Genomic DNA, 21,866 nt, shown 5'->3' with positions numbered 1-21,866 from the left:
AATTCAGAACCTGAATCTTAGATGTCGAGATACAGCCACCAGCATTCCGCTGCGGAGCTAAGTGCTTAGACCCTCGGCCGTCAATTACACCGGCTAGGTGAAGAAACCTCGAGTATACTCGAAATGACTAAGTTGATGGAAAATGTCCACAAGCGTTGGAAAGGAAAACAATGTTTGAAAAAACTACCTAAGCATTGCCGCGAGGAAGAATTTGATCAAGCATCAACAAGCGTAGAATCAGTTGATTACGCCAAAAAGAGGCCAAAGATTGTGAAGAGCTAAAACCTCTACTCCGGCTAATGACAGGTGCGAATTCTATGAAAAAGTGTCCTAACCTCGTAAAGAATACACACCGAAGTTTGATATATGCATAGACGAGGAGGTAAACCTGATCATAAACAAGCGCAAAGTGGTCGATAGGTAGAAGCAGTTCTTCGAGTTGCATCTCAACGGTGATATAACAAAAGAAGGCGAAACGGAAGTTAACCTAGGAGTACTTACAAACGATGATAATGTCCAGGCTCCCGATATCGAACACGTCCGGCGGGAAATCTGATAGCTGAAGACAAAAAGAGCCGCCCGTAAGGACCGAATTCTGGCAGGAGCTCTATAAAAATGGCAAGGAACTACGAAAAACGTAACATTGCATAATTTCAAAGCTTTAGGAGGATGAGAAATTATGGGGGGAGCGGATAGCTACAAAAATGCCCATTGGTTCGTTTGCTGTGATTACAGCGGCATTACGTTGATCAGCGCTACCTAAAAGATGCTTTCCCAGATCTTGTTACGTCGCCTAACAAGCAAGGGGAGGGATCTAGGGGGCTTTATGGAGACTCGAGCTAGTACGGACCAAACTTTCACACTCTGACAAGCCCTTCAAAAATATTGGGAGTGACAGGGATTTCAGGGCAATATACAGTCAAGCACGAACAACTATGGCAGACATTCGAATGATTTTCCGATTAAACTGACAAGGATGCCGCACGACTGTGCAGTGCAATGTGTTGTTCTCTTCAATGACCCTAACGGGAATAGAGGATCATGTTAGATGGTTCGCCTAGATTGAAGGTAACTTGCGAGTGTCGAGAAGCTTAGTGAATTGGCGACGAGTGGCTGAGGACCGAGTACAATGGAAACAAATTCTTGTGCACAAGCCACTCCTGTTCTAAGCTGCTAATGGAGAAGAAGAAAAGGAAGACGCTATTACTTAAATTTAAGATATTAAGGATAATTTAAGGATTTTTGAAACTCGAGTAAGCGGAAAACAAAGGCTTTTTGTTGAAACAGTGTATTCAAACTATGATAAAGAAATGAGCTCACGCAAATTTTAGCGGTTAATCTACGGTTCTTTAGCTTCAGTTAAGGTTTAATTTAACTAAGCCGCACTAAGTTCCTAGTTGCTACGTACATCACATCGCATAGACACTATATTGTAGACAATCTGCGACCAATGTGCAACAATAATATCTACACCAAAATATATGCACGTAAGCTGAAACGTAGAGAAAGCTATTAAAACAGTCGTCCATTTGCCGGTACTTTTCAAATATAAAGTGCAAATGTGAGTAGCGCAGCAAAAAGTCAAACATTTCACGTTCCCCAAAGAAGCCACAATAGTATCCCGCCACGACGGAACAGCTGATACGACCGGAAAGCAAATAAAAAAAACTTTGTTACAACTGCGCCCAGAATCGTAGAAACTCGTAAACTCGTGAAATGAAGCTTGTTTATTGACTCATAAAATCTTCTCCCCAGTTGGAATGGTTCAGTGTCAGATATCTCCAACAGTTGGAAGTGTAGATGTACTAGCAATGCCAAAAATAAAAATTCACCAACAATGAAGAAACAGGTTATCATTGATTTCCGCAATGAATGTTAATGTTACAATTACTTTGTTCGGCAATTCAATTTAAAATAAAGTATGGTGAGATAACATCCAAATGAATATGGAGATGCCATATTTGTTATGTTTGCAACGTCCTCATGTTTTGAAATAGATGGCAGTAATATTTTTACCAATCACAAAATGGTTGATTCATAGAGTCTGCTAACTTGTCCGATGTGTTTAAAAATTGGAAATTTGATAATTTTATGCTTGCATGCATTACCCTACTAGCACGGTTATTACAAAGTTGTTGTGATAACCGAAATATGACTAATTTCAGTTGTCGTAATTTGGTTGCTACAACTAAATCAACCTAAAGTGTGCTACTTGGGTAGGGAATGTCCATCTATGGTTCTGGAGAACTATAAAATATTTAAAAGTGATGCATTTTGATGAATGCAATCTACTGTGGCAATTTAAACACTGTGAATTTAGAACTTGTTCAGCGTTTATGTGCGGTCAAATTATTACCATCAGTTTTAACTCATTATCTAACAGACACATAATAGCAATAACATTAAAGTTACGTATTTATACCTAATCACAGTACAGTATCACAAGCAATGGTGTGCATGTAAAATTTAATATACAGTAATGTTCCGATTTTGTCAGCTCCCGATTTTAACAGCTTTTTTATCACGATTTTGTCAGCCAATAAATTTTGCTTAACTTTTGTGCTTTTAAACATGATTTATAAAGCTTTTCAGCCTACTTAATAGTATTCTGATTCTCTGGGGAGAGTTTTTGCATAAAATGATGCCTTCCTACGAGTAATTCGAGGCCAAATTAGGGTACACCCAATTCTTTTTTTACACGGGGGATGCGTCCCGTGTAAAAAAAAAACGTGCAAAAATAAACCGTGTTATTTCGAGAAACCGTGTAAAAAAAATCCGTGTTATTTCGAGAAACCGTGCAAAAAAGTCGGGCAAAAAAAATTTCGCGTACTAGAATCCGTGTAAAAAAAGAATTGGGTGTACAACTGTTGTTGGTGAAATTTAAAAAAAACCGTGTTATTTCGAGAAACCGTGCAAAAAAAGTCGTGCAAAAAAAATCCGTGTAAAAAAAATCCGTGCAAAAAAAGAATTGGGTGTATTTTTATAGTAAAAGTTCTATAGTTCCTAAGCAAGCAAAGATAGAGGTATGCGATATTCAGCAATGTTGTGTATTTTTTCTAATTGTACAACTTTATAAAACAAGAAAAAGTCATACAAGAACTACAAAAAAGGTTAAAATTGAAAAACTGATTTTAGCGATTTTTCATTTATGAGAAAAAGGATTTTTCAATCGTTGCTGAAGAGATAGAAGGTTACTGTCTTCAGCAAAATTTCTTGTAATACTATGCTGTAAAACTCTGAAGAACACATCAATGTGCTATATTGAAACTGAAGAATAATAAATTTTTTATTGCTCTTTTACGGGGATTAATCACAGTTTGAATTCCGCTGTACGATAGAACTTTTAAATTTAAGAAACTCTTACAAAGGCTCCATGAATCTAAAACCAAGTTTTCCTGCTCAAAGCTAATGCGCACCAACAAACGGTTCTGGACCAGTGTGCTGTGCCCGGTTGATTGAGATTTTGGTTGACCAATTGAGGGTTAAAATTTAATTCTAGTATAAGTGGTCGATATTACAAGGTCTTAAGTCTTGAATTTTGAAAAAAAAAATCAAATAAAAAATTCCCGATTTTGTCAGTTTCCCCCATTTTGTCAGCCCAAAATTCAACATGGGGCTAACAAAATCGGAACATTACTGTAAAACAAAATTATTTTTCTGACCCCGGAATCCACAGTTTTTGATTTGATTCGCCACTATCTTTACGATAAATTGGAAATTAATTGCGTAAAAATAGTTCCAGTTTCATGTTTAGTTTCAAACTCAATTTCAATTCTAATTTTATGGCCAATTTCAAGTCCAATTTAAAATACAATGTCAAGTCTAGTCACAAGTCTAATATAAAACTAATGTTTATACATGTCCAATGTTAAGTTCACTTATATGTTAAGTGATGATGGAAAGCTCAAAGAAAAGTCAGAAAATCAAGTTTTGTCAAATGGAAATTTTTTGAAATATATTTTTCTTGTTTGTCAATCTCTAACTTTTTGAATCAAGAACATTTTCATAATAACGTTTTTGTTGTTTCTAAGTTACGGCCGAAGAACTCAGTTTCCCTGAAAATTTACTTAATTCGAAAATGCATATCTCATGAACCAAACAGCGTAGAGCAAACAATTTCTTATGGAAATGTAAGTAAATTTTCTTAGTCTGTTCACCGATGGATTACCTAGAGTTCTCGATGTAGTCCGCCTTTTGCTGATGTTCAGAAAAAGGAGAAATGAAACAGAAAGAGGAAAGATTTGGAAAAATAGCACGGGGGGAAAACGTGACAAAAATTGGACAAACGGAATAGAAAGCACATGCGAGAGCAAAGGAAGAAAAACTGGCATGAGAAAAAAAACGAAAGAAAAAACGTGACAGAATGAGTGGGAAAATGAGACATGAAAAGAAAAAATGGGTAAAAGTCAAACGGAAGAAAAAAAGAAGGAAAACAATACGAAAAAGTAGAAGATTGGACAGGAAAAAGGGAGAACAGAAGTGAAATAAATGAAAAGAAGGTAGAACGACCAAGAAAATGAGAATTAACTAGACAGAAGAAAAGAAAAAAAACAGATCGAGAGGAACAAATAAAGAGGGAATACGGAAGTGGGAAAATGGAGTAACAAGGACCGAAAAAGAGAAATAAGGGGCAAAAACCAAAAAAAAGCATGGATAAAAAAAGAAATCTGAAGGCAAATGGATTGAAACGAAAAAACAGCACGCGACAGAAACAGCGAAAGAGTAGGACATACTAAGAGGAAAAACGAAACAGACGAAAACGAAAAACGGGATAGAAAAGGAGTCAAAAAAGGAAAAATACGAAAACCGGTACCGAAAAAAGAAAGAATGAAACGAGGAGAACGGAAGAAAAAAATTCTCAGAAAAGGCGAACAAACGGGAGAGCGAAAAGAGAAAACGACACAAAAGAAAAAACAGAAACCAAAAGGAAGAAGGTCAAACAGAAAGAAAGGAAGGTCAAAAAGCATGGAAAAGGGGTAAAGGATAAAAGAAAGGAACAAAAACCGGGAAAACGGAACAGGAAAGAAGAAAAGAAAAACAGGGCGACGGATGAAAAAGGAAACCTGCCAAATACAGAATTAACGCTACAGAAAAGGTGGAAAAACGAGACTTCAAAACAGAAAAACAGAACCATCAAAAATGTAAAATTTGAAAGAAAGGAGATAAACAATTAGAAAATGACGAAAACTGGAAACAAAAACAAGTGAAACAAACAAACGAGTAAAAAACAAATTTAAAATTGATAAACTGCAGTTGTCCTAATGATGGTTAAGTTTGTAAATGTAATTCCAGGCCTAATGTCAAGTCCAATTAGAATCTAATTTATGCCCAATGTCAATTCGAATTTCAATTCAGTTCAATTCCAAGTCTAATTCAATGTCAATTTCTAGGAAAAACTTCAAGTGCTCTTTTAAGTGCGATTTCATGTCTAATTTCAAGTGAAACTTCCAGAACAAATTTATGTTCAATTTCGAATGCAATTCTATGTCCAATTTCTAGTACAATTTCCAATTCAATTTGAAGTAAAGTTTCAATCCCAAATTAGTCCAAATACAGTTCTAGTTCCAAATCTAGTTTCTAGTTCAATTTAAACTTTGATTTCAAATTCTATTGGACCAAAAATTCCAGAGCTTTCAATTTAATCGGCTGTCATGTTTGTGATAAGCAGTAACCGATTCGTCATCCTGCGATTGCTAGATTTTTTCCAGACCAAAACTTTCTTCTGAAAGGTCGGGTGTCCCACCTTTTGTTAATGACTGGTTAGTTCTCACACAAATAAGTTAAGCCATACCAGGTGTGAAGGTTTGTATACTAACAAAGAAGGAAAAGATTACTTGACGTACGTCTCGTACTTGTAAGAACTAACTTTTCATAGTGTATACTTAAATTGGACACTTTAAATAATGGATAATTGCACTTTAATTTCTTAAGGGGTTACATACAGTTAGTATGCTTAAAAAATCGATTTTTCTAGAATTTGTCTAGCGAAACCCCTTCAACTAATTAAAGTGCAAATTTGTATACATATTAAGTCACCTTTTGGCTGTATTTTAACATATTTTGGTTTTTAAAAAAGTTAAAACTGCTATAGTTAATCTCCTGGAACTCTTCAAAAATGAGGCGTCTTGTGGTGAGCACGATATCTATGAACTGAATTATCGGAAATCGAAAAACCGAAAAGGATCATCGATTCCTTAATAAATATATTATCTATAGATTGATCAAATGAATTAGCAAAATAATAATTTTTGACGAAATGGCGGTTTCTTAAACATAAAAAAATCGATTTTTGGCATAAATTTTGCCCTTAATTTGTCCATACAATGAAAAATATTAATCGGTGAGGAAAAACCTTCGATTAATCTCTAGAATATATCCTTAGAACACTTGTGTGAAATTTGAAGCGATTCGGTTCAGCCGTTTTCGAGAAATCTTGCTCATCGACTTTGAAAACAGGGTGTCGAGAAGCACGTGTTCATAGTTTTGCGTTCCTTTTTCAATCGCTCTGATACGTCGTTACAAATATGCGTATAACTTCGTTAATATTTGCCGGATTGGCATCAAATTTTCTTGATACGTACTTAAATATATGTACACTACGAGCATGAAATAAACAGAAAATCGATTTTTCGAAAATTCAAACTGTATATAACCCCTTAACGCAATAACGTTAAAGTCAATAATCCAATTTAACGACTTGATAGTTGGACAACGATCAGAAAACTTTGTCTGAGTCTAAGGTCTTCTATTCATACGATTCATTTATTGCAAATTCTTGAACTTTATACCTAAAAATCATTTGACCGAACTCATTAAATAACAGATAACAAAACTATTTCTCAAACCAACTTTTAAATAAAAATGCCAAGATAAAAATGTATTCCCCTAACTATCTACAGAACTTTTCCTACAAGTACCTGTCATCTGTTTCTCCTCTGTTTCACTCCACTTGAGCAAAATTCTTCACAGCTTTCACTCTATAGCTCAAGTTCGATCTAGCTTCTGCACTCCCGATGCCCGCACACCGCACGTTCCCTTTTATGTCTAGTCTATGTACGTATGTAAGTTACTATTGTAGTTCTATACGGTGTGATAAAACATTCATCTTCATGTAAACATAAACATAAGTTTTTCTCTCCTCGATAGCTTTCACGGAGCATGATCGTGAGTACTCTGTCCCCCATACAATCTTCATCATATCAGCTGCATCGAACAATTGCGAGTGGAAAAGTTACCTCTTTTGAGTTTCCATAATTTTCGTCGCTCTAGATCTCTCATCGCTCCACATGCGCTTTTCTTCTTTTGTTAGTTAGTTTAATCTTGATAAATTGATTCCTCCAGGTATGGAGAGAAAAGTTTTATCTATCAATTATTTTCACCACCATCTGTTGCGAACTTGAAAGTTGCAACGTATGGTGGGAGTTTGTCTTCATTTTTCTTTTCAGTTTTATCTGCCTCATCCAATCACCATCCATCCATCCAGCCAGCCATGCGTTCCGAATGACAATCTGTCAGCTTAATTATAAGACAGTTTATCACGCTTCGACAAGTGCATATAATTTCGATTTTATTTCTAGTTTAATTTAGTACCTGGGAGAATTAAACTTCACTGCGCATCAGTATGAGTTCATTATTTATAACCGGGCCTGTCGTGTGGCTTGGTGACAGTTGTATTACTCATAGCCTCGTTATTCACGTAGTGCGTTCATCATGTACAGTTACGGAATGAGTTCAAGTTCGAGTTTTGAGCCCGTTTTGCGATCATCTTTCGCTCTCTATTGTTTTAGTCGTTGTCACACGTTCTTTGCGAATGATGATGGTATGCGTTCACAAGAGTTTGTTCGAGCTCGATATTGATATAGATATTTATTACAAAAAAACTGTACGTGTGTGCCTGAATGGAACGTTTCTACAGCTACAACTAATTTCAATACATATCGTAATAATCCAAAAGGAATATGATATGTATTGGAACCAATACGATTGTCATTGCTCAAAATGCGCCGATGAACAAACGAAAGGTCAAATCAGTCTAAAACAAATTTTTCCCCTAAGAAACCCAAAAATATGTAAAATTCCCTATTATATTGTACTCCAAAACCAACAAGTATTTTATTACGCTGAAGTGTCATGTGAGCTACAACACGTCAACCTTATACTGTTTAGTAGGGTACCTACTATACAGAAGAGTGCACCATAAAGAGAAAAATGTTTTCAATCCAATTAAAAAACCATCCAATCCAGTAAACAATTTTTGCTAATACTTGTAAAAACCAATCACTCTCATGTATTTAAAAGGGATCAGCAAACGGTAAAGCGCTTGTAACTAAACAAAAAAGTGGTTACACCCGTAGTTCACATGACAAAAAAATGCTGTCAAACGCCATAAGCAAAATTGCCAAATCAACACTGCGCTAACTATGGCAAACTCTAGTATGTACCTATCATCAATTTATTTTTCGAAGCTCATTGATACTTACCTACATACCTAGCGAAACAAAAAATAATTTTTTACTTTTACATCGTTTCGAGAAAAAAAAAGTTGCATTACTCTGCCCTTTAATGACAAAAAATGAAAACCCGTTAAACGTGCTGCAGGCACGTTCGTTTGAAATTTTTTACAACACCGACAGAATGCGAAAACTTATCGCCAATTAGTGTACCTAACAAGTTGCAGCAAAGCTGAGACAATTAAACATAGACTATTTGTCAATCAGGCCGTAATGAATGACATCAAACAAAAGTTTCGAAAAACGGAATATGTATGATGATCCATCGAAATATGTTTTGCAAAAAATCACTAAACGAATTTTAGGTTTTATTCAGCAATATTAAAATTTTATTTCATTTAAATTTATTCTCAAAACCTTACAGATATTTCTATCAAAGTGTGTTATAAATGTGATAGTAAAACCTGGGACAGCGACACAGGAAATATTTTATAAAGAATCCATCTCGTTCTGCTTCTGATAACACGGTTTGTTACATTTTGGTTATAAAGAAGGACTGAATGCTAGTTTTTGTAACTCATCTTGAAATGAACTTGATCAATTTCTAGCATAATTTGATATAATTGTGATACGCCTAGAGCGGATTTGGTTACAATTTTTGTTATTTTAACGAAACCGTGTTTATAACAAAACGAAAAGGAGATACTATTATAATATACTTGTTATTTAGAACTCATCCTGTTATAAACTAGTTATTTTCATTTGAACGGAGTGTTACCGCGTTTAACATGACAAAGAAGTGGAAGTTCGAATTATGCGATTACGGTAAAGCGAAAAAAATATTCTTTCAAGTTTGTCTCTCTTTTGGTAGGGTTTCGCATGGAAAACAATAACATATACAGTAGGATTACGAATTTGCCAACAAATGCTTGTCGCCTATGGTCCCAAAATCGAAACCGTCTTGCTTTAGTTGCCCAACATCGGAAGGACAAAAAACTTTATAAAGTACACTGAAGTCGAATTCCGGAATTTACGCGGTTTTTTATACGAAATTGGGAATTTACGTGGATTTAACGTAAATTTTAGAGTTTACACGATTTTTTACGAACACGGATACGTTTTTACACGGATTTTGAAAACGATTTTAATATATTTGCACTGTCTTTTTTGCTTTTGTCGTAATTTTATTTGTTTAGTGTCCATTTCTTTCTTATTTTTTTTCTTAACCTTTTTTGTAAAGTGAAGAAGCGTTTGGTGAGAAGAATGGTAAACTGGATAAAACTAGGAAACTTCGATATAACGCAAAAATATATTGGGCCGTTCAATAGCAGGAGGGACTCACATTCTCTCGATTGGTACCCGAATGTTTCAGGCAATTAAACTACAGCTGCACCCTCCTATTAGATTAGTCTAGATTAGTCGCATATCTAATTTTGTCCCTCCAGTCTATACCGTTTCATACACGCACACATGTCGTAGGAACAAAATTAGGATAAATTAGCCATTAGTGGACCCTTCAGTGCGGGAGTTGTCTTTTTCTGTGAATTATTTTGAATTGGTAATGCTAAATACCCAACCGATGGCACATACAAAATTAATGACTCTTGGTTAAACCTAAAATAATTTCAATTTATGTTGCAAATTTTTATATTTTACATATTTTTCAAAACAGAATGGAATGTTCGTTTTCCTTTTATGGACCCGTATTTTCTACAATCGAATAACGACCGGGTCCATTATAGGAACTCTAATGTATTTTGGATGGAGAGGGTACACTAATGGCCACATTTTTTGCATTGTTAGCCGTACAATGGACCCTCACTTGTTGAAAATGTTAATTTTAAGGCATTAGTGAACAAAAGCAGCTAAAATTTTATGAACTAAAATGTGTGTTATTTTTAGTATTTGCTGTTTCATATCATATGTCTTCAGAAATAGGAAGTACAAGGTAATACACGCTGAAATTGTACCCGAGGACCATTACAGGTAAAGGGTCCACTACAGGTTAACCTAGATCGGGTTTTCACCATTAAACCAGAAACAAATTAAACAGAAACCGCCGCACTATTAGAATATGTTGTGTAGTTTCTGAGAAAAAGGTACATAAAGTTTGAAAATCATGTTTTACAGGAACGGTGTTTTATTTCGTCGAGGTTGTCCCACGCCGCACTGGAATGCTTATGTGTATGATCGTTTTTCGGCCACTTCCCGTAGTCGGATCATTACAAAATTAGTATCAAAATAAACGGAAAAGACTGCAGTTTCAAAATCTGAAATAAACAAATTATGAATTTTCTTAAAGATTTAGATTGTTAAGTCCACTTCAATTATGCACTTTTGGTTTTTTACTGTTTTCCCCTTCAGTTGCCCAACATCGAAGTGACAAACACTTTCAAAAATTTTTGCAATGTCCTTATTATTTTTTTTGGGTATTTTGCATTCTTTTCTTGTTCCTTTTCATATCCTTTCTCTCTTTCAATAACTTTATCCCTTTCTTTTCATTCCTTTCCTCTATTTTTTCCATTACCATTTTCAATTTTCGATGCCAATACTTTATACGATTTCTTCTTACTAATATTTAGTTTTTATTTTCTATTGATTTAGTTTTTCTGTTTTCTATAGTTACAGTTTTCGTTTTCGTTTTCGTTTTCGTTTTCGTTTTCGTTTTCGTTTTCGTTTTCGTTTTCGTTTTCGTTTTCGTTTTCGTTTTCGTTTTCGTTTTCGTTTTCGTTTTCGTTTTCGTTTTCGTTTTCGTTTTCGTTTTCGTTTTCGTTTTCGTTTTCGTTTTCGTTTTCGTTTTCGTTTTCGTTTTCGTTTTCGTTTTCGTTTTCGTTTTCGTTTTCGTTTTCGTTTTCGTTTTCGTTTTCGTTTTCGTTTTCGTTTTCGTTTTCGTTTTCGTTTTCGTTTTCGTTTTCGTTTTCGTTTTCGTTTTCGTTTTCGTTTTCGTTTTCGTTTTCGTTTTCGTTTTCGTTTTCGTTTTCGTTTTCGTTTTCGTTTTCGTTTTCGTTTTCGTTTTCGTTTTCGTTTTCGTTTTCGTTTTCGTTTTCGTTTTCGTTTTCGTTTTCGTTTTCGTTTTCGTTTTCGTTTTCGTTTTCGTTTTCGTTTTCGTTTTCGTTTTCGTTTTCGTTTTCGTTTTCGTTTTCGTTTTCGTTTTCGTTTTCGTTTTCGTTTTCGTTTTCGTTTTGGGTGTTTTGGCCCAATAGGGGACATCAATCTTCGTAGGAATGCAAATTATGTGGAACGTTCCAACGAAGACTACGCAAAGCATATCGAGCGAATTAGCGCTGAATGCTTTCAAGTCTCTTAATCAAAATGTCCTAATAGGAGCACCAAACAGTATTGGCAAACTCTAGTTTCGAACCGAATAGCGAACAATACAAAGCTTTGAAGCATAAAGGGTCATTGAACTCTAGAGCAATTTTGGAAATAAATCCAAGTTGATGGCTTACTTTTTCGATAGTCGTTGAGATTTGTGGACTGAAAGTTAGTTTTTCATCTAGTATTACACCTAAATCTTTTACGTGTTTTACTCTGCTAAATTTGGTATCGGAGATATTGTTATCAAATTGGATAACATGTTTCATGCGATGGTAACTGATGACGAAACATTTTTGCATGCTTAATGAGTGCTGATTCCTCTCACACCAGCCGCTAAATAGATTTAAAGAATTTGCCGGATAGCGACGTATATTTTCAAATCATCAGTAAAAAACTGTCGTCCGACTCGATCAAGAAACAACGATGCATCATTTACGAATACTAAAAATAGCAGATGCTCCAGGTTACTACCCTGCAGTACCCCTGACTGATTCGCAAATGTAACAGATTGACAATTTCCAAACCGTACTTATAGTTACCTATCAACGAGATATGATTATAACCAGTTACAGATCCTCTCAGTACAGCCAAGTCTCTTCAGCTTGCATAGAAGTATTTTATGGTTAACAGTGTCGAAGGGGGCTTTTGGGTCAACCTGAGCTATGGAACTTATACTTTTGATGAAAAAAGAAACGAAATTAATGAGGTTAGTTTCCGCTGCATGAAAAAACTCGTATTGCACTGTGCTAATATGATTCCGACAGGCAGCATATAATGTCTCATTCACGATAGTTTCGAAAACGTTAGACTCCGCACACAAAGAAGTTATTTCTCCGTAATTTGCTGCATTACACTTATCACCTTTATTCAACACCGGAAACATATAAGATTTTTTTCAAGCACTAGAAACCTTTGTTGTTGGAGTGACAAGTTAAATAAAAATGTTATTGGAGCTATAATTTTTCTGGAAAGTTGCGATATTTCTACTTGACGTATTAAAAATTCAGACAAATATAAGTTTATGCATTAGAGAGGATTTATTTTGATGAAATAAGGTTTCGATATTGCAGTGGAAACGCATGGTGTTTTAATTTTATGTTTTTCGAAGCGCATATTTCTGGTTCCGGTTTTTACTTGCTAAAAATGTCCGTTTCATTACAGTTATAATCAAAACACCGTGCGTCTGAATTGCATTAGTTAATTAAATTTTGGGTATCAGTTTTTATCCTTAAATCGTCCATTTATGTACTTATTTCTAAATGTTGATCAATCGTCACAAAAAATGTAATGAATTAACATACTAAGCCCCAGTGAGCAACATTGTTTACGACTGATTTGACCTTCCGAGTCGTTTTTTCTTCTACTTAATAAACCATATTCTAATTAATAAAATGTATTTTTCTTTCTTTCCCACTTTGCGAACCTTCATCGTGACCCGATGGAATTTTTGGGTTTTTGTTCTCTTCATTTCACCTTCTCTTCCACAGGGCGGCTCGATGCCAAATACGTCTAGTAGCGTGCCGTTCCTGCTCTCATCCAGCATGCAATCGATCCGCAGCCGCCGTACCTCGACGGTACTCTCCTCTGGCCCGCTTGGGTCCGGATCGGGGCTGCTGCAGCAGCTCGGTTCCGGCATGGTAAGACAACTGACTGGTTACGGTGGTGGCTCCGGTGCCGCAAGTCCGGTTCAACAGTCTCTTTTCAATGGAAATTCTAGTAGTCAAACTCGAAGCAATTATGTACGAAAGTGTCCGTCACTCAATATTACATTCAGTGGCTAAAATTTATTAATTCTTAAGTGATTAAGCTATACCATCGTATACTTTCCTCCTTTGAACTATACATGTTTTAAAGATATCTTTCCGGTTACTTTCACTTGCATCTTTTCTACACTATCTATTTTGTAATGTAGTGATCTCGTTCTAGAGATTAACACTAGACACCATTGTGATATCTTTCTTGTTACTTCTTTATATATCTGCACTCATTCTAATGAAACGTTTTAGTTTCAGCAATTGTTCACAATCATGTCGTTTTGCATCACTTAATCATAAAGATTTCCAACTCTTTACACTTGTTTTCAATGGCATGTCTTTCGTACTTTCCTGCTACCAATAGTGAGTAATATAAAACGAAAAAGAAGAACGGTCAAGGTACAGATTCTGTAATTGATCCAAGCACAGAGATCAATCTAATTCCCTACGAATGGAGTAAAACAATTTCCTTTTCGGCAAGCCTAAAATACAGTAGGAAAATAAGCATACAGTAAGCGCAACATAGTATTTAAGAACACAAGGTTTTCATTCGATCCGAAATGAAAATTAAATGAGTCACGTAAGTACACTAATTAATTTTAGCTCGAATCTCTAGAGTTAAGAATACTGTCACGAAATCACGAAGATGAGTTTCAAGATGGACGGTAAATGTATTTATTAAATACGTTTTACAATTCAATATTAATTATAAACTTAATAGTTACTGGATTAATACCAGCTATCGATAGGGACCATCAGGAACTGAAAACACTGTAAACTTAGTGGTAATTTTTAATGATATTGTGATGTTTTAAACTTCTATCAAATTGGTGTGATCTCGTTTTTTCTGTTTATTTTTATATTTAGCATAGTTTTTCTACGTTAGTACTGAAGAGCATATATTTCATTAAGACCTTGAGTCGGATGGAATTATTAAAAATAAACAAATAAACAAATAAACAAAAATAATTAACACAACTTTTCTCTTAACTTTTATGAAAGTGTGAAGTTTGGAAGACATTTTAATGCATCGCTCATATTGCGATAATGTCATAGAATTGGCAATACTAAATGTGTGGTTCTGAAAAGCTGTGATACTTTATTTTACTTCCAATTGGTAATTGATTGCTGATAATGAAACAGTGCCATATCTATTAAACCTTTTAATCTATTTAAATGCGATTAAAAACTATATGTTTAGCGTTTTAGCTTACGAGACGGACGAGATCACACACGTTTTACTGGTTCAAACTAAACTGCTACATATAAAATTGCAACTAATGATATCTAATTGAGAATGTCTATGTAGTTTATTCTGACAAAATCCTTCTTTAAATGCCTATAAATGATGGTATACATGACTACAAAAGGTTAGACATTTAGCACAATAAGAGCAGCTCTTTTTAAAACGAATCTAATCGTCATTCACAATCGTCTACGCATACGTCGGTTGCCTGACATGTGGTTTTATGACACGCACATCGAGCATCGTCTGTCGTCTGACTGACTTTTGGCTGACAGCTAAAGAAAGCTGCACGAAAAAAAAATAACAATCGCTCAAAATTCAACCTCCCACGTCTCACCCACCAGTGCAGGAAGTGTAGATCCTCATTGCTACCTGACTGAGCAAGGCTAAAGCATCGAATAATGCACTCACCGAAGCGATATAGCACCATTTTTTCCTAAACCTACCATACTTGGACCCATTTATTTACTTTCCGTGTTGGTCCCCGAAAAGGCTTCTGGAAAGGAGAAAATCCCTCGTTTTCCGTTAACGTGCAGAAAAATACGCAAAGGATCAGACAAGTTGACTTCATAAGCAACAAAAGGCAACATTAATGCGAAATTCGATGGTCTTTTTTGAACACGCGTCTCGTTTCTTATGTTTTTGGAGGGTGACTGTGTACCTATCTATATTCCTTTGAAAAGATTCATTCTAGCAAAAGTTACTACACAATATGGATTTATTCTCCTTCCGAACTGCGAAACGAAAGTAATATAAGCCTAATACTCACCTGTCAGTTAGGACCGGCAGAGCTTCCGAAGTCATGCGTCGTTTAGGATAGCACCAACCAACACATCAAAAGCGAGCTCTGACTTGATGCTTCTCTCCTGGTCGGTCGGTGCAAGGCTATATACCCATCGCCGCGACGTGCTTCCGCAAATTTGATTAAGAATCCCAGTGCCAGCAAGATTGAAAATTAAATTGCCATCACGTCCCTTTTTTATTTCGTCATTCTATTCTAGCGAAAAATTCTACTCGAATAGAGATGCGTACCTATTTAATATTTAATGTTTGACGCAGGATGTAAACGATGAAGCTTATATCGAGTTAATAACTGGGTTAAAAAGTTAGTATTCAATTTGAAAAACGTTTATGTTATTTGGTTGTTCCGAAACCCGACCAGCTGACGATGGAGAGATTTTATAAGAATTTGAACCGTGAATATCGCAAAGTTTTTAACGTGAAATGTTGATAGCATTTGCAGATCTTCATTTTATGTTATGTTTTCGAAACTCCATTTTACATTACCACAAGTAGGGGGCGTAAATATCTAAACTTTTCTGCAATATACTGCAAGTGATACTAAAAACTTTTCTCATATGAAAACGAATCATCACAGAACAACGACTTGGGGCAGTCAGGCCGTGATTCGGGGAGTTCATATGTTATGCAGTATTACATCCAGGATTGAAAGTAGAGACACAAAAAAAATATATGCTTGGTTCAAGAGTTGTAAATTTTGAAAATAACGATATATATGAAAATAGGAATTTTCTGGGAAAATAGAAGTCCTCGAAGTTTTAAAATAAGTTAAATAAGTCCGAAGTTTCCTGCTATGTCCAATAATTTTGATAATATGATAATATGACAATACACCTGTGAACCTTCGTACAGAAAATTGGTCACTTCATTTGATTAATGCCAATGCACACCTATTTTGGTAGCTTTCCAATGGCGATCGTAAAACAATAACATGGTTCATAGAAAAATAGGCGATTTTTGATAAAATCCAGCATTGCGGCCCCATCCTGCTTTTTACCGAATTATGTTATTTTTTATTTGTTTCATTGTAAATTTAGGAAATATCTCATAATAAATATGTCAAGGTTTGCTAGAAATTCAACTGTTTTGCATACTGTCTAGCCCCTTGGTAACCGAGGGGTCCACTGTTTTAAAATATTGAAAATGTAATTCCCCTTAATTTACAACAAAGTTTCATTATTTGAGCAGTGGCTTTGTTTCAGCAAGAATTGCTCATTTATATAATCGACTTATATCCATATCCGCCGGGTCAACAAATATCATTGGCTTGGCGACGCTGGCATGAGCCTCTAGTTCTTCTGTGCTGTCCCTGCGGATTCCGGTTGAATTCCTCACTGCCGATTTCAAATGCATCTCTTTCTTTACGCTCCCAATTCTCTGCATCTATCGGATGCTGGTGACATCGGTAATGCGGTTCCGAAAAGGACACCCGAGCATTTTTTTACGAGTAGGGATATCTGCTAAGCACCTGAGAAGATACGGTACTATCAGACACCTGAGAGGACAACTCAGGGTGTGGGGTAGGGTATTCCGACCCCCTAGTGGGGCGTGAGGATCCCGACCCACTAAAACCCATCTCGAGTCTCCAGCCTCAATCCCCCCTACCTTATCGGTATTACTTCAGGGAGGGGCTATTGTGCTTAACGCACTCTCTTAGATAACTACTGGACTATGGTAGTTAGGCTGTTTACTCGCCGTTGATCGGCACTCCAGCGGTTTTGTAGCTCAAGTACAATCTGGATAGCTGCCGCATTGACCGCTCCCCAGACGTCCGAGCTGGAACTTAATCCTTTGGATTAAGTTATCCGGAGTAGAGTCCTGTCCGTTTACTGCCATCATGTTGCTTCTCGCGCCTGCGAAACGACGGCATATGAAGAAAGTATGTTTCGCAGTTTCCTCTACATCCACGCATTTGGGACACGCGGGGGACTCCGCATGCCCAAACTTGTGCAGATACTATCTAAAACAACCATGCCCTGACAGAATCTGTGTCAGGTGGAAGTTGACTTCGCCGTGACGCCTGTTGACCCACCCGGATACTTCCGGGACAAGTCGATTTGTCCGCCAGTCTTTTGTGGAATCAGACCATGACTGCTGCCTTGTGGTCATCGAGGCCGATCTTGTGGTACTCCGTATGCCTCTAGTTCCACGTTGGTTGAAGCGCTCTACGTCCTCGCTGGTGATGATGTCAATAGGCATCATACCCGCTAAGACGCAGATTGCGTCATGTGAAACTGTGCGATACGCACTCACCACTCTCAAGCACATGAGACGATAGGTACTTTCCAGTTTACCTAGGTAGCTTTTGGTACGGATAGAAATTTATTCTCCAATGTGAGCAAAATGACTCATGATTTCAGGTTTCTAGCTTATGTTTTATGAAAATACACCATGAATAATAATCATGATATCATGAACTTCTTACTATACAACACAACGCAAGATCATGAACTATTATTCATGATTTTGCGCTACCTGATATGACAGTTCAGTCATGATTTGACAGCAATTCAAGTTTCATGATTTCATGACTTTATTCAGATTTCTTTCCGTGTAACGCCGATGACCACACCGGACCGCCATACCTGAGTATGGACTGGACCACGATGGCTAATAGCCTTCGCTTGCTGCCGTATACCGCAGAGCTATTAGACATCATACGAGACAATGCCAAAATAGCTGTGGAGACCTTCTTGCAGACATAGTCGACGTGGCTCCCGAACTTGAGCTTGTCGTCGATCATGACTCTCAGGAGTTTTAAGAACCGCGTTGACGAAATAGTGCAGTCTCTGACGCTGATATTTGCTTGCTGCACTGACTTGCGTTTGTTCACCACGATAAACTCCGTTTTATGATGCGCTAGCTCCAATTTTCTGGAGCGCATCCAATCTTCAACAATGCATATAGAGTGGGCAGCCGTCAACTCCACCTCTCTGATAGATTCACCGTAGACTTCCAAGATGATGTCGTCCGTAAAGCCGACAATCACCACCCCTACCGGGAACTTTAACTTTAACACCGAGCCCAGTATGAAGCCTTGCGGAACCCCTGCGGTGATTGGAACGCACTTCTGAACCTCCGTGTTGTAGCATAGCACACGATTCGGGAAATAATTTTCCAGAATCCTGTACAGCAACACTGGCACTTGGACGTTCCGAAGCGAGTTGGATATGGAGCTAGCACTATTAAATACATTTCTCACGTCGAGCGTGACTACTGCGCAATAGCGGATACCTGTCCTCTTGCGCTAGATTACCACCTCAGCTGTCTTAGTGACAGACAAGATGACATACATCGTAGCTTTGCCTTTTCGGAAGCCGAATTGGTTCCTTGACAGACCGTTTGTACCCTCAGTGTACTGTACGAGTCTGTTAAGGGTAACCCTCTCCAGCACCTTACCGGCAGTATTTAGCAAACAGATCGGCCTATATGACGAGGGGACACCCGGAGGTTTTACCGGCTTCGGCAATAAGACCAGGTTCTGTCGCTTCCATCTGTCTGGGAAGTGGCCATCCTCCAGGCATCTACACATTACTACCCCGAATAATTCGGGAGTCTCTAAGATAGCCGCTTTAATGACCATATTTGGGATTCCGTCTGGCCCCGGTGCCTTGGTCACCTATAGGGATTTAGCGATCTCAATGAGTTCCTCGTTCGTAACCGTTGCTTCCTTCCCAACCTCTAAATCGCCGTCGCCCACGTTACTTTGGATGTTCGGCATGTAGGCGGACCATCTTACGCTATGGTCTGAGATACTGAAACGTCGGCCGTGAGACGACTCAATGGTCTGAGGCCAGGGCCTTGGCTCCTGGCGCGGAAAGAGGCCTTCGATGATCCTCTCCAGCCTCTCTGGCGATCGCTCTGCGGGCGCCATCACACCCTTGGTCTTTGCCATTACGACCCTGTAGGCATCACCCCACGGGTTCACATTGGCACTAGCACATAACCTTTCAAAGCAGGCTCGTTTGCTAGCTTTTATCTCACTCTTAAGTACTGCACGTGCAGCAAAAAGTGCTACTCGACATTCTGCCCTGCCTTTGTCCTAACGAGCTCTTTGCATAATTCTCCTCGCACGAAAGCACTCTCCACGGAGTTCCGCAATTTCTTCTGTCCACCAGTAAGCCGGTAACCTACCATACCTGGGTCGGCTTTTCTTAGACATGGTGACGTCACACGCTCGCGACAGTACCTCAACCAAATGACCAGCGTTCGGATCGGGCATATCGCGATCACCGCACTCTCTTCGGATCGCTTCCAAAAATACTTCGGAATCGAAGTATGATGTCTTCCATCCTCGAGTGGTTGGAGTGTTGGCTCTACCCGCCGCCCAAGCCACACCCAAGCATGAGGTCACTATGCCGAATGATGAATCGCAGGTAACTGTTAACGAAGACCTGCAGTTATCGCGTTGTCTCCGCCGATATGCACTACATCTCGCAGGCATTCGATAATGACACATTCCAGCGTTACGGGACACTATCCCAACTATGCAGATCGATTCCTGTTTAATCAAATCCCTGGCATTGTAAAAATGAAGTACTCTTTAAACAACTATTTTACAAGCTATTTGCCAAAAAATTGATGAAACAGGAGGCGATTCACACGATAACAATGGGTGCTAATTGTGTCCCGTAACGCTGGAATGTGTCTAATGCGTATTTGACGTTTGAATTGAAAATTCGTATTTTGAGCGCCAAACATAGATCTTCTTGATTCGTTCGAACAAGTCTTTGTTTGTGCTGTTATCAAAGGCACGAATTTTTGCTTGTATCAGTTTACATTCCTCCCGATAGAAGCAAGATAGTTAGGTTCATAGACAACCATGTCCTCTTGATCCGTGTGTTACGTAAGAAAGAGGCTGCTGACCACAGAGTTCTCATTTGTGGTGATTACAACCAATCGCAAATTACCTGGTGTGATGTGGAGGATGAAGCACAATACGACCATTCCTTACTGCTTTCTACTGCTACTGTGGTTGATGAATTTGAATTCCTGTACTTAAAACAAGTAAAATCACTGAGTAATTGGCCACTGAGTACCTTGGACGAATACTCGATCTCGTTTACTACCTTCCCAATTAAGAGATCCTATGAAGGCCAGAAAAGTGTTGAGTATGTTCAAGCGTCGGTCGAAATTTTCGATTCACCATGGGGCAAAGAAGCCGAATGTTTCCATCTGGTTTGTCCAAAACAATCGATGAAACCTGCCAACCTTGATATCTTCAAGGTGCAAATGGCAACGAACCGGAATAACAAATGAAACGCGGAGGCCAAACCCACACCTGGAAGCTGTACCGAACTGACGAAAACGAAGTGCGCGGAGTAGGCAGTTGGTTTGGCAGTCCATCTAAAGGGTGTCCCACATCAAATTGCACCACAGAAGAAACGCTGTAGAAAATTACCTAATTGACCGATCCTTTGCAAACTTTCAGAAAACAAAATATAACCCATTACTAAGCTTTTGGCATATTTAGCTAATTTAACTTCAATACTATAATCGTATGCTCGCACTTTACACTTAACTCCACACAAAAAGTGTTGTACAACCTGGCTGCAGCTTCATCCGTACGAAAATCCATTTTTTCTTCACGTCTTCCTCAGGTTTGACCTCCTTGGGATATTTCCGTAATGTCTGCTTGATAATAGCCTAGTATTTTTCGATGGACCTCATGTCATGTCCTCATGTCCTTGGGTACGAAAGTGACCCCGTTGGCTTCGTACCACTTCAGGACATCTTTTGAACAGTGGCACGAAGCTAGATCCGGCCAGAAGATCATAGGGCCCTCGTGTTGCATCAACAGAGGAAGCAGACGCTTCTGTAGACACTCCTCTGCAGTCCCGGTAGTCACGAATGGCACACTCCGTTTGCCACATGGGCAGATCACTTGCCAAATCATGTATTTCTTGGCATACTTTGAAAGTTTCTGCATCCTTATTTCCTCCGGTACATCAAACTTGTGCTAGGCGGTGTAGTACAGTAGCACCGGAAGCTGCCGCAAGTCCGCCTTGACGTAAGTCTCATCATTCGTGATGAGAGAGTTGAGGATTTTCCAGGTGCTGCGCAAAATAAATTCGGGACGTTGCTTTTCGAGTGACGCCATTTTATCGAATTTTCGAAAAACTGACCGCAATGAAAATAGAGTGTAAACAATACACTTTAAACTACTTCTGCTCAAATTATCAAGAGAAAATATCCAATGGGTAATTTTCTACAGCGTTTCTTCCGTGGTGCAATTTGATATGGGACACCCTTTATCTCATTTTTTTTCGAGTACACTCTTTAACGGCGGCCATTTCT

At 37.9% G+C, this 21,866-nt stretch overlaps 1 protein-coding gene across 1 annotated transcript in view; it reads left to right on the top strand.

The window, feature by feature from the left end:
* The window catches only part of LOC128738224 (SCY1-like protein 2), a 154,639-nt gene that overhangs the window by 111,904 nt on the left and 20,869 nt on the right, over positions 1-21,866 (top strand). The window contains exons 17-18 of the mRNA XM_053833207.1: positions 7,147-7,164; positions 13,256-13,405. Of these exons, the coding sequence (XP_053689182.1) occupies positions 7,147-7,164; positions 13,256-13,405 (168 nt within the window). The remainder of the gene's footprint in view (positions 1-7,146; positions 7,165-13,255; positions 13,406-21,866) is intronic.

The sequence above is a fragment of the Sabethes cyaneus genome, chromosome 2, assembly GCF_943734655.1.
Source record: "Sabethes cyaneus chromosome 2, idSabCyanKW18_F2, whole genome shotgun sequence".
In the NCBI taxonomy this organism is placed as follows: Eukaryota; Metazoa; Arthropoda; class Insecta; order Diptera; family Culicidae; genus Sabethes; species Sabethes cyaneus.
The sequence above is the reverse complement of the archived record's forward strand: the minus strand, read 5'-3'. Positions and strand labels throughout refer to the sequence as shown.